The sequence below is a fragment of the Scylla paramamosain genome, chromosome 18 (genome assembly GCF_035594125.1).
Source record: "Scylla paramamosain isolate STU-SP2022 chromosome 18, ASM3559412v1, whole genome shotgun sequence".
NCBI lineage: Eukaryota > Metazoa > Arthropoda > Malacostraca > Decapoda > Portunidae > Scylla > Scylla paramamosain.
The window spans coordinates 15,416,217-15,429,591 of record NC_087168.1 but is presented as its reverse complement, the minus strand read 5'-3'; the positions used below and the strand labels follow the sequence as shown (position 1 = coordinate 15,429,591).

At 38.0% G+C, this 13,375-nt stretch overlaps 1 protein-coding gene across 3 annotated transcripts in view; it reads right to left on the bottom strand.

Annotated features, from left to right (window-relative positions):
- The window catches only part of LOC135109167 (xylosyltransferase oxt-like), a 36,312-nt gene that overhangs the window by 6,672 nt on the left and 16,265 nt on the right, over positions 1-13,375 (bottom strand). For 2 of the 3 annotated variants that reach the window (XM_064020305.1, XM_064020304.1), the window contains 16 exons: positions 11,942-12,011; positions 11,328-11,485; positions 11,038-11,092; positions 8,759-8,912; positions 8,377-8,519; positions 7,781-7,944; positions 7,339-7,541; positions 6,102-6,268; positions 5,590-5,720; positions 5,038-5,214; positions 4,558-4,663; positions 4,134-4,348; positions 3,819-3,938; positions 3,458-3,685; positions 2,943-3,097; positions 2,207-2,377 (listed from right to left, as the gene is read on the bottom strand). In XM_064020305.1, the coding sequence (XP_063876375.1) occupies positions 2,207-2,377; positions 2,943-3,097; positions 3,458-3,685; positions 3,819-3,938; positions 4,134-4,348; positions 4,558-4,663; positions 5,038-5,214; positions 5,590-5,720; positions 6,102-6,268; positions 7,339-7,541; positions 7,781-7,944; positions 8,377-8,519; positions 8,759-8,912; positions 11,038-11,092; positions 11,328-11,485; positions 11,942-12,011 (2,417 nt within the window). Of the gene's footprint in view, positions 1-2,206; positions 2,378-2,942; positions 3,098-3,457; positions 3,686-3,818; positions 3,939-4,133; positions 4,349-4,557; positions 4,664-5,037; positions 5,215-5,589; positions 5,721-6,101; positions 6,269-7,338; positions 7,542-7,780; positions 7,945-8,376; positions 8,520-8,758; positions 8,913-10,663; positions 10,733-11,037; positions 11,093-11,327; positions 11,486-11,941; positions 12,012-13,375 lie in introns of those variants that run through there. The other variant, XM_064020306.1, reaches the window with a different exon arrangement.

The window sequence follows — 13,375 nt, the reverse complement described above, 5'->3', positions numbered from 1 at the left end:
GGCTGCAGAGAGGAAGCAAGTCACACTCGCAGCCTGGCCCCTGTATCTCTTCTTTCTAGTAATATAAGGACCTATGTTACATTGTGTTCCTGCCCTTCCCCCACACTGAAATACTTCAGGAGACAGGACATCCTGCACACATTGCTCCTTGAGTCCAGCAAATGGCAAAGTGAGTACTTATACGAGAGAGCGAGGAGGAGCCGGCAAGCCTGCATTGTACAGTGTCATGCGTCTACAGTGTCGTGTATGGTGCTTAGTTTTGTAAGCAGTGTCCAGTGCAGTGTTGTGCCCAATGAAGTGTGTGGCATTGCTTATTTCCCTCTGGCAGGCTTGCATTACAGGCAAGGCCCCTGGGAATGAGTGTGTCATAAACCTGCTGTTCACCCCTGCCACTGCTGACAGACCATGTTACTGCACTGCTGCACCACCACCTGCACACACACAATGCCTTCTGTACATTCTACTGTACTCTGTTACATGCTCAGCATGACCTGTTGAGGGGCTGAATATGTTGTGACACAAGTATTGTACTGCAATGTATAAGACTGGCATGAAGAGCTTCACAACAACCCAAATCACACCAGCCGTTCCCAAGCCCAGATTCTCTACGGCCGCCTTCTTCGTTCCTGTGTCCTTACTCACGTCAACACTTTCAAGGAGCACTGGCAGGCCAGAGCAGAGAGTTGTGATTGTTGGGCTGTTGCCTGCCTATGAGACAAGACGGCCCAGTATGACACGTATGCCCGACCTCTCCCACTACTCAAGCTTGATGTTGTAATTCACATCCAGGACCCAATTATGAAGTGGTGGAACAAGGTTGGCACTGTTATGGGCTTTGGCAAGTCTTGTCAAGATGCCCAGTGGCCATGCCTGGTGGAGGAACCACCGATTCCTCCACCCATCTATAACTCCATCAGAGGACCCCGCTGACCATGGAGGCCACCCCAAGAGGACAAAGAACTGTCTCAGTCCATTAAGCCTTGCTGCTCAGCACATCTCTAGGGCAGGAGTCACACTTAAGACGTGTGTTATAAGTATGAAGGGGGAGGGAGATGTAAGTAAGATACTGTGTGTGTTATGACATAGTGTGTGTGTGTGTGTGTGCCAGCTTGCCTGCAGAGAGGAAACAAATCACACCTCTCACAGCCTGGCCCCTGTATCTCTTCTTTCTAGTAATATAAGTATCTAGTTACATTATGTGTTCCTGCACTTTCCCCACACTGCAATACTTTGGGAGACAGGACATCATGCACACAGGACTCTGTGGGTCCAGCACACACATTGAGCCTATATGAGTTTGTATGGCAAATGGTGATCAGCTATTGTTGCAATATATTCACAACTAGAACATTTGTTTGTATTGTTTTACAAATGACTTGCAATTAAAACATTTCATTATGCTTCACAAATACAAAAAAATAAATAATAATCACAACATCTAAGCCTTAATAATCACAACATCTAAGCCTATTATATGAAACAAAGGATTAGTAAAGAAAATATACTATTGAATGCAGGGCCACAATGCCAACCTTGTAAAGTGAGAGAGTTTGGCAGCATAATCACAACACATTCATCATGTTAGCACACACTTTCAAAGAGTTCACTTTCATTTAATTAATGTGTATAACAATCCTTGTTGTTAAACAGTGACAACACTTAACTCTGAGGACAATGTTACTGGACTAGTGAAGTAGTGTACTCCACAACAAAGTTGGCCTTTTCTTCACTTTCTTTATCAATCCTTTATCTCTTATAGACTTGAATGTGATTATTATTACCTTTTAGTATTTAGGAAGTATGAAGACTTGCTCAAATTTAACACAAATGTCTACCATGATCAAATAATCAGAATTGTGAATATGACAATAGGCAACCAGTGCTGGGCAAACTTCCAGTGAGCATAATTGTAGTTATGATGATAGATCCTGATGTACATGTTTTCAGGTGTGGAATATGACATGAGTAATTGTCAGACTTTAAGACCAGAGAGACAAGCAGCCTGTCACCTAGTTGCTGGAGAACAGTAACCACCTGCAAGTTATGATATAGAGATGGATGTGTGCATTTGTTACAAAGTTATCAAGGGGACTAGAGGGTCTCTTGTATTGTAACTTACTGTGGTTACTGTACATAGTCCAAGGAGTTCTTAAGAAAATATAATGTCAGATAGAAACTGGTACATTTCAAGAAAGCCTAATCATACCTGCTGACTAGTTCATCTATCCATTGTGACAGCTGTGGTCCATACAAATTAGAATGATGGCTTGTGACTTCCTTAGCTGACACATTGCCAGGGTGACTCAGAGCAAAGAGGGCAGTGAGATGACTGAGGTCATCATCTGTGTATGGCTCAGATGGCCCTCGGTGCAATTCTCTGAAAATTTTAATACAAAATCAACTCTGCTGCATCAAAATAAGAGACACTAGATCAAATGTCAGAACTAAAGAGTATCTTTACTAGTTGAATTTAGTTGCATCCAGTTATAATTTTATAACTGGATGCAACTAAATTCAACCAACAAAGGTTCTGATGTAACTAAATTTAACAAGTAAAGATTTTAAGTCTAAACAACACCACAGAAATGAAAAGCTGGATGGCCTTACCCAAAAATTGTGTGGCACACCAACTCTCACAAACTTACAGATCATCCCAAAAATTGTGTGGCACACCAACTCTCACAAACTTACAGATCATCATAATTATAAGCTCTTGTTCAATCTCTGATTACACAAATGAGCATTTACTATGGAAAGTTGCCATGTTTTTTAATTTTATTACATTTTGGCATCCTTAATCCTAAACACTATTAATAAAAAAAAAATTATTACTGGTGTTAATCAAAACTGTTCTCAAGGGTAAATGCTAATAAAGTGATTTTAATGCAAATTGGTAGTTTATTTTTTCCCTCCTTTCACCTGCAGTGCAGTAATATTCTTACCTTGCCTTCTGGACCGATATCTGCTGCCCTTGTACAAACTGCATGGGTAAGACTAGGAATGAATGTGACGCCACCACTGCGCCACTAATGATGATCTTGATCATCCATGATCCTGGCAAGAGTGGCTTGCGCAGGGTGAAGGTGTAGGACAAAACCTGTGACAAGGAAACACAAGAATGGCATATAATTAGTCTTCATATTTATTCCTTACATCATTTATATGTATTTTTACATTTTGGTCATACTTAGTTCAATACAATGAAAACTGCAAGATTATCATTGTGTCCTTTACTATTTTGAAATTTACATGATATTTTGGGACAGATTACCTTCTTGGGCAGAGGGAGAATACAATAGTAAGTAAAGTATAAACTTAATTGTGGCCATCACTACAAAGAAATAACAGGAAAGACACAATTTAAAAAATTGACAGATCAACAAACTTTTTGTTGCAGCTTCTTTCTTGAAAGGATGAACAAGATATCAGACTTGCATATAAAGATTAAAATATTTACCTGCTCCCCTGGCTCTAAAGTGAGTAGCTCCTCTGCAGCAATGGTCAAGGTGGGATCCATCAACACAATCTGTGGATGTTGTACGTTGTCTTCAGCAACCTGGTCCTCGACAGCTACTCCAGCAGACCACCGCAACATCACAGTCACATCACTGTTGGGGCCCAGAGGCACACCAAAGTTGCGGAAAACTTGCTCTTTCACATCAAAATCTGTTCCAACCTCAAGATCCTGTGAAAAAGTATGGCAATGAAATGACTACTAACAATTTATTTATAAAGCAACAATGAACATAGGAAGCCTTAAGTGCTCTTACAACAAAGTCATGAGCCACCATAAGTGCACAAAGAACAAAACTACTTACTACAAGCCGATGATGGGACTTCTCAAATGGTGGCACATATTTAATATGGCGAAATATCCAAGTCTCAAGTTGAAAAGTCGTTTCCATATCGCTTTTTGCCACATATCGTACCAAGACACCCTAAAATGATGAAAGACCTTGTACAAACGATGACAATGGTAATCCATACCTTGGTTATATGTCTTCAATTACAAAATTCCATTTGAAAATGAGCAATATAGAGAGATTAAAGAGAAAATATTTTTAAAATGCAGTATGTGGGTGAATGCACAAAGGTCCTAATCAAAGCTAACAAATTAAAATAAAAATACCAACCTTTAGAATATCACTGAGATGATAAGAATGTGCCTCAAGCACAGATGTAGCATACACCTTACAATTGCTACCACTCGTGGTTGCAAGCTGACCCACAGCACGGGTGCTAAGTCTGGCCCCAGAGTGATACAGGGTGAGGGCCACATCCATGCTACTTTGTGGAGTGTCATCATGGTGGTATCGGTTCTCCCAGTAACTCTCAAGACCAGGAGTAGCTGTCAAAATTAAGTTTTGCATTATCAGTTTAACCAAGAAAACTGATTTGATATTTGATCACAGATCAATGGACACCTGAAATTTGTAGCATAAACAGTGTCCAGTGGCTGGTTCAATGACTAAAATTACAAACAAGGTTGCAGTCACCCTTTCAATGTGGACTGCAGTGTATGGTTCAGCAATTTTGTCATTCAGTATTAGGACTCACAGGTATAATAGGGTGTGTAGAGCCACCCATCCACTTGGTTGATAATGGCCTGACTTATGACAGCTTCAAACTTTCGAGCGAAGAATAAATTCCTGGATACTGAGGCCTAGAAATTGAAAATAACATACCTTAAAATTGTGCAGAAAAATTACTGAAGACTGATGGCATTGAAAAGTTTTCTATACTACCATGGCATAACTTTTTGTCTAATAGAATTTAAAAGTTTCCTTATTATCATGGCATATGAATATCATGAATCTGCAGCAGCAGAAAGACTGATGTTTATGGCTGTGGACTTCTACTTTGACTAAAATTTTCCATGTTTGGATGATTGGTAAAATTTGTTAAGCCTTTGATTAATGCACTTAAAAAAAAATTAAATAAATGTATATTTTGAAATTCTACATCTGTACCTGACCATTATATTGTTTGTGGAAATCTTATTTTATTACAATTTGTCCTCAATAACTATGAGCTGACCTCCAGCTTTCCCCAATCCCCTGGAGTGAAGTCATTTGGTGAGCAGCCACACCAGTCAACAATGTGTTTGTACTGACACTTGCAGCCCAACTTTCTTTTCCAGTTGGTGATGTGAAGGTTGTTGTCTGTGAAGCTTTGGCAGAATTCCGAGTTGCGCAACACAGTATGAAAGAAAGACTGAGGACAAAGAAAGATGAATTAGAAATACCTGTCATACACATGTGAAATCTTTTATGATGCACAAAACTTATACATAAAACAACATATCTTAAAAAAAAGATATTATGAAAACATGCAAAATACAATATTTACAATGAACATCTTCTAGGCCATAGCAATTATAACTTAGAATACAAACCTTATACTATACTGGGAAGTGATTCATGGTACTCTCTATTGTATTTACTATACCTGAATCTAACTACAATCATGAACATTTTATTGCATAATATTCCTAATTTCATAAAGCTTCTTTGCAAACTAAGAGACAAGAAGTATAATTTGAAAAAAAACATTGCATGTTCACCAATCTATGGGAAGGTTTTGTCTCACCTCAGCTGGTAACAATGTGTAAGAGTATACTTTCTTGAGTCCCTGCACTAGTTGACTCTGGCTGGTCACCACATACTCAACAAAAGCTCTGTTCAGACACAGCCAGTCACTCCCACCATCCACACGAACTCCTGTGTGTAAGCAAACTCCATTAATGTTCTTATCTTTATATATTCTCAAAATTATTAAAATTGATTACGTCTTCATGTGAATAGCACAATTAACTTGCCAATGCTCAAAACATAAAAAGATGAAAATTACATCATGTACCACTAATAATTAAAACGGAAGGATCTAAGAGATTTAAGTGGATCCAGTTTGAATGACTAAAAGTACAGTTTCTATCATGGAAATGGGCTAAAGGAGAAGATGTGTACATCAACTAAAGGTATAATTGGACAAACAGACACAAAAAGAACATAAGATTGTAACTCAGGTCCTGTATACCACATCCAAAATTCAATTAAAGAAAGGTAAACACACGCATACAATGTGAAAAAGGTGTCACTCACCAAGAGGAAGGCGACGTTCCCCAATCCTCCACATGTGGTTCTCACACTCCAGGAAGGTGCGGTCAAGGCCTTGCTTCTGGAGGAACTTGTTGGTGTCATGACCATGTGACTTGAGGAAATTGCGATCCTTGTTGCTGGTTAGGAATGCCACTAGCTCTTCATTCTTCCTTTAGGCATAAACATCATCATTATTATTGCTATTTTCAACACAGAGATATTACTTGCATCTGCATTAAAAAGAAATAATCTTGTACAAGATGATGCAGAAATACTTTGATATCATGTTCAAGAACTGACATCCTTGCCTTTATCTTACTGTTATTTTTCTAGACTCGTATCTACTTAAGGTGGCATCAAGCAGGACAAATTTCTCCCAGCATGCTGCCCATTTTTGTTGATGAGACCAGCGGCACAGCAAGTTTGACATCACACAGGGATTGGGCCATTGTGTTGACACCTTGTCATTCCAACAAGCCCCAAGCCACTTTATTTTGCCTTAATTATTAAAAAAAATAGATACTATTGTATATGAATGCAGTTTTGAATGGCTTCTGGGTGCTGTAATAAATCTTTCATTCCACTTGACAATTCATATAGGCTGTAGGGCTTTGTCTCCACAAGCTGCAGCCATGCCCTGCTGGCCATGGTCAGGTGATCACTCCAGGGCTGAGGTGGCAACAGCACTAGCAGGCCCTACAGCCAACACCCCAAGTACCAATTAATAATCTGGATCCACCATAGCTCAATTAATTTGTGCCAAGCTTTCACATTCCAGCAAAACTAAGCAAGGGATTCCATCACAACACATTGTTTATCTCACCAGCTGCAACTGTGAAATAAGCACAATGAATAATTTCACACACCACACAATCAAATGACAAACATACACTGGCACATATACTTCGTTTTTCTATCAAATGACAAACATACATTGGCACATATACTTCGTTTTTCTAAGTTTTATAATTGACAATTTTACTCAAAGTAAAACATTATATTTTTACTTTACATGTACAGCTTGTAGTATGACGGTCATTTGATTTCAAATATTCCCAGCAAGTCCAGCACCACAGCTGTTTTCCATTCTTCCTGACAACAGAAAACAAGTTTCATGACATCATTTGCTGCTCAGTTTGCCCAGCTGACAGCAAAAACGGGCAGCATGCTGGGAGAAATTTGCCCAGTGTGATGCCATCTTTACAAGGTAAAAAACAATGAACCAGGGAGAAATACTTACTTGATGGGATAATCAGATTCACTAAGGTTGATGATGAAATCCCATTTCCACTCCTTGATCTTGGTGATCTGAACCATGCAGTGAAGGAGGATTCTGAGAAGTGAGGCACCTCCCCAGATGGTGGAGAGCCGGTACTGGGATACACGAATGTTACTGAACTGCTCCTCCAGCTTTAGCACTTCTCGGAACAGATAGTCTTGCCGCTGCCAGAGAAGAGAGCACTTAATGCAAAAGCTTTGTTCTTAATGCTAAATTAATTTTGTTGGTATAGAGTTCGAAACACTAATATCTAAGTGCAATTTCTGCTTCTTTAAGAACATGTATAAAGATGCATCCTTGGTAAATTTATTTTTGCTAACAAACATATGCATGTATTGCCAGTAGGTGATTCTAGAATGTTTTATTTTTACACAACAGAAACCAAAGATGAAGCAGTGCTTACAGAGTCAACATGAATGAAGAAGTAGTGGTCCTTGTGGTAGAGTGCCTTCACCAGCCGCCTCATCTGTCTTATAGCTCGCCCATTGACAGTAAGAATGAATGCAACTCTTGCAGATTTATTAACTGGGTATGGGGAGGGCACTTTCAGTGCTACAGGTGTGTATTCTGTCAGGGAAAGGCAATGAAAGGAGGGAATTTTCATATTAAAGGCATAAAAGCATATAATGAAAAATAAATAAATAAAAACAAATGATAAACAAATAAGTCTGACAGCTAAAATTTAAGGGTTCATTGGCAACAAATTATAAGTAATGGGTGGCTAGGATATTATAAATACTTTAATGATTTCCTAATATGTCATGTGACCAACATCAATTTCTGTACGTTTTCAAATAACATTTTTAACAGTATAAAGAGGAGTGAAACTTTGAACAGATTAAGAAAATACATTTAGTGTCTTTAGAATTGATCACATATCCATTGCATCACTATTCAGCTTATTAGGATCAAAATATCACAAAAGTTTAATTATCAGTCTCGGAATGCAAATCAAAGATGAATGAAGATTTATTTACAGAATCACTAAGCATCACTCACTGGCCAGTCCTGTTTGGTAGATGCTGATGTAGAGGTAGTCACCACACTTGAGTTTGGGGTCACCAGTGCAAGCCATGCTGCACATTTGGTCAGACGCTTTCATCTGGAGTGACAGTTCTTCATTCCCACAGAAGCATTCTCTCCTAATTGACAATTAGAAGGCTTGTTACTTAATTTCTTAGCCAACAAGAAATAGGTAACTCAAAGCTCCTCCTCCTGACTCAGCAAAATTCTCTGGCAGTAATATAATGGTGGGACAATCTTCCAATTCTAATTTTTCAATATCTGTGGGAATCATGAAACTTAACAAGAATTAGAGTATTTTTCATATGCCACACAACAAGTTTTCCTGTGAGTACACTAGTGAACTCTGGAGACCCACCCATACTCCACACCGGCATACATATAGCCCCTCTGGTAGCACACGTCACAGCACAGGTTTGGGGTGTTGCGCTTCAGTTGCCCTGCGTGTCCCCGGAGCAGACGGTTCTCTCTGCTGTCCATAAAACATCCCATGTATTTGCCCCTGACTTTTCCTGCAAAATTAAAAACTGCACTAATTTCATCTGGTATAAAATTGTTTCCAATACTGAGAAATAATCTTTCTAACAATCACATTTAAAACTACATTGTTGCATTTAATTATATATTAGCCAATTTTACATCACTGAGTTGCACTATCTACTGAACCTTAAGGGAAGTTTTCATCTACATTCTCAACTGAAGTCAATAATAATACAGTACTTGTTGCCAACATCCATACAACACTTGGTGTTCCAGTGCCAATCAGTGACGCATCTTTAGTATTTTGCATTTCTAAGAATTTCTTTAATCTCACATATGAATTGTTCAAGTAAAACTTAAATACCATAATTTATTCTCTTAATCATTTCCCATTTCAAGGTATATTTTGTATTTGCACAGATTTATGGACAGTGTAAACAAACCTTTGTATAACAAATGTGCACACACACACACTACATATAGGACCCCTTTTCTCATTAATAGCAAATGTCATTCAATTCACTATGCCCATAAAAAAATTGGAAAAATGCAGATTAAATCATGCAAAATAACACAAACCAATAATCACAAAATTAAGAAGGACAGATCCAGGAATAACCCTGATCACCAGGAACAAGGGCATGGCTGCCTCTGCTTCACAACACCCACAATATGAAGGAGGTCAATGGTCTACAATAAACAGTAAACTTGCATTTCTTTTGATGAAAATATTAGTTATATTTGTTCTAGTATATACTAGGAATATAAAAATATTTTCTACACTTCATGGAACATCTGCAATGCACATATGTGCATACTGAACATATGACAATAATTTTTGAGCTATTCATTTCCAAGGATATAATCCTTTTAATTTATTAGCCTCCTTTAGCTTCTTTCTTTAATATGCTTCTCCCTTCAAATACTCTCACATCTGCACAATCCAAATCCATCTCTATGAAGATCATCACCACACAAACAAATGTTCATTTCCTATAAAATGAGACTCCTTTTGCACAAAAATCAGCTGCTCCAAATTCCAATGTCACATTTGTGGACACTTAAGGAAAATAAAAAGCAGATATGGAAAATAAAGGCCTAAGTCTGATAGTTGGCTTACCAATGCAGCATTTGCTAAGTTAACAAATATCTTTAGAGCCAAAAATGTCTATGTAGTGAGTGGAATGTGAAACTGAATATGTGCACACACACACTATACTGGTTATTTTGAAACAAAAGGTTTACAGTTAATAATTCCCACGTTAACTGTAGTGCAAGGCATGCTTCATGGATACAAATCCATCAGATGAAGGCAAGTAAAACAAGTAGCCACACAATAACTATAATAAAGTGCTGTGGCCAAGTTCTGTTGCATCAGAAAAAAAAAAAGAAAAAAAAGATTCAAAACAAACAAGTGTCCATACTCAGACAGCTGTGTTAAGCAAAAGAGAGAGAGAGAGAGAGAGAGAGAGAGAGAGAGAGAGAGAGAGAGAGAGAGAGAGAGAGAGAGAGAGAGAGAGAGAGAGAGAGAGAGAGAGAGAGAGAGAGAGAGAGAGAGAGAGAGAGAGAGAGAGAGAGAGAGAGAGAGAGAGAGAGAGAGAGAGAGAGAGAGAGAGCCCTGCATACATCTGTGCCGTATCCAATCTATGTTGAAAAATAGACGTGCTCGAGATATTCTATGGTCTAGCATAGAATGGTGCATCTAGAGATTACAAGTGCATTTTCTAGTTCAATGACAGTAGACAGTGTACAGCCACAAATATGTAACATTCCTTTAACTTACTTTTAAATCCTGGAATTGAAGCAAGAAAACAATTTTTTTAGGGTTCCAATCCTTATTTCTCAAACTGTAAATAAATAAATGCAAGAATGTCCACAGAAAATCTTAAATTACTTAAATTTTCCCTTTACTTTTTTGCACAACTAAGCTGACGTGTCTAGCCCTGTGATATGATTATAAAAAAGGAAGCTGCATTTCTGTCATTCCATCTCTACATAAGGAAACTAAATCATTTAAACTATTCCATTGTTTTTAGGAAGTTCATGAATGTAAGTCCATGTTGATGTTCGCCTTTAAAGACAAAATTGCCCACACAAAGGTTACATTAAGGTGAAAAGAAACTGATTATCAACAGTGTATTACTTGCAAACACTTACCATTAGTAGGACAGGAACTCTGAAGTCTTGTAGGGTAAAATGTACCAGCCTGAATCTGATGAGAGAAAAAAAAAAAAAGTAAACAATTACAAAAGAAACGGTAAGAATGACACATTCTGTACATAGACTAAAATCCAAAGCAATGGACAAACATACTAGGTATTGAAGACCTATACACCGAAGCATTTCTAATAAATATGTGAAAGTTTATGTAAGCCACAAAATTTACAAAGATGTAGAGAGAGAGCTACACAAAGAACATGAAAATTATTACAATAATGCCGACATACATGGCAAGTAATATTGGCAATAAGTGCCTTGCAGTGGTCTGTTGTGGCTCTTCTGATGGCAGACAGACTCTCCCTACTTCTGATGGCACACGGAAGGTCAATGCCCAACCACTCACGGCTCAGCTCATGACTGTTCATGTCCAGGGCGTCAGGTGGGCCTGTGGGGAAAAGGAAAACCAAGAGTTACAACATTTCTGATGTAGACAGTTATCATCACTATTCTGAAACATTTTATTTAAACTTACATTATTATAGCTGCTCTTATCTACCTCCGGGTCACATCTCCATACAGAAATTTCCCTCAATGAGACTGGCCACAGCAGAATGTTTCCACCTATCTGTATTCCACCATACTCTCATTTTAAGTCAATATTTGGAGTGAACATTAATATGTTTTAGCAAGTGCTGGTGGGAAATGTCATCTTTTTGTAGAGCATGGGTTTTTGAGGGTTTAAAAAGAGTTTGGTGTGCACTACAGCCTATGCCGTGAACAGTCTTCTGGCATGGCTGTCCCTTTCAACGAGTTCTAATGTATAAGAATTTGAGTAAAGAAAGAAAAACAATATAATGAGGATAGATATGAGCTGTGCTGATTATTTACAAAGTCTACTGACCTTTATTATGACTGTCAGCATCACCCTTGTCAACCTGGTACACTCTGCTCTCAACATCCACCGGGGATTTCTGAAATATAGATAAATGATGCCATTAAAAGTTTTTTTTTTAATGTACTTACTGACAACAAATTTAGGTTTTAAGAAATATTGATGTTGATAACATATCTTGCTGCTCTTATGAAATACCTATGGATTCTTCAGAAATACATATACATATGGATCCTTCAACCAACTCCATATCTTATTAGTTGATCATGTTATAACTGAGCCTTTGTTATTTTGAGTCAACAATTGACAGGTTGTAACCAAGACTGTACAGTTGAGGCTGCATATCTGTAACTTCCCCAGGCTTTTCCTTCAGTATAAGAGAATATGAAGCACAAGGTTAGAGAGGCTAGTACTTAAGCAGATAATGTTAAGGTCACTAGAACTGAAATTATCACGGGTAGCGGTCATTTCCTGCCTCTCCTCCACCTGACTCTTACACTGTGTGGTTGGTGAGGATACCCCACAAGAGAATCTGATGCCATGATGTGATCTTAATTTATTCTCAGGAAATGCTTGTAGGGTGTGACTGTAAAAGTGATTGTGTACATTTTGGAATCCTGGAATCCTCCTCCCTCAGAAACATCAAAATAATTATATAGAGATGAGGCAGGTATATGCTCGTGTTATTGAATGTGTCACCTGTATTCATTATTACCTGATATTACAGTATAGTAAATGCCAAATAAGTAGGTAGACTGGTGTACTTGGCTTATGAGCACAAACCATTTCAAAATTGTTACTGGAAGCAAAAAAATGGTTGGATGGCAAGATTTCACTCTAAAAAGCCCAAATAATTAAAAATGTTACTTAAAAGTGCAGTAAAATTAATATAAACATCTTTTACCATACAATGCATAGCAGTGTTTACCATCAGGAAATGTACCAGTAAAATCACAAAAAAATTATAAATTTTGTACCCATTTAAGTGAAGAGTTGACCATACACCAAGTTAGCTGTCACAAGCAAAGAAAAAAATGTAATATTTTTTGGTTGGATAGTATGTTGGTTGTAAGTCAAACACATCATATGCCAGGCATCCCACTGTACTACCAAATATCAACTGGGGCACTATGACTTTCCTAGCCATCCCTGAAAATCAACCAACTTGCTGTTTGTCAGTCTTTGCCACATGAAAGTGAGGTGCTCTTCAAAACCAATATAATCAGATTTTTAACCTCCTAATAAAAGGGGTCTATTACCCTAGAACCTCCAAAACCAGGTTAACTGCTTCAACAGTCTATTGCCATACAAAGTGAACAAACTGCTATGCTTTGACCTTTGCCTCTTAACAATACCTACCAGTGGAACACTGCACAAAAACAATCTGCACGATCTACATGACTGTTAGAGACAAGACCGTACAAAATAATAGGCAAACCTGTG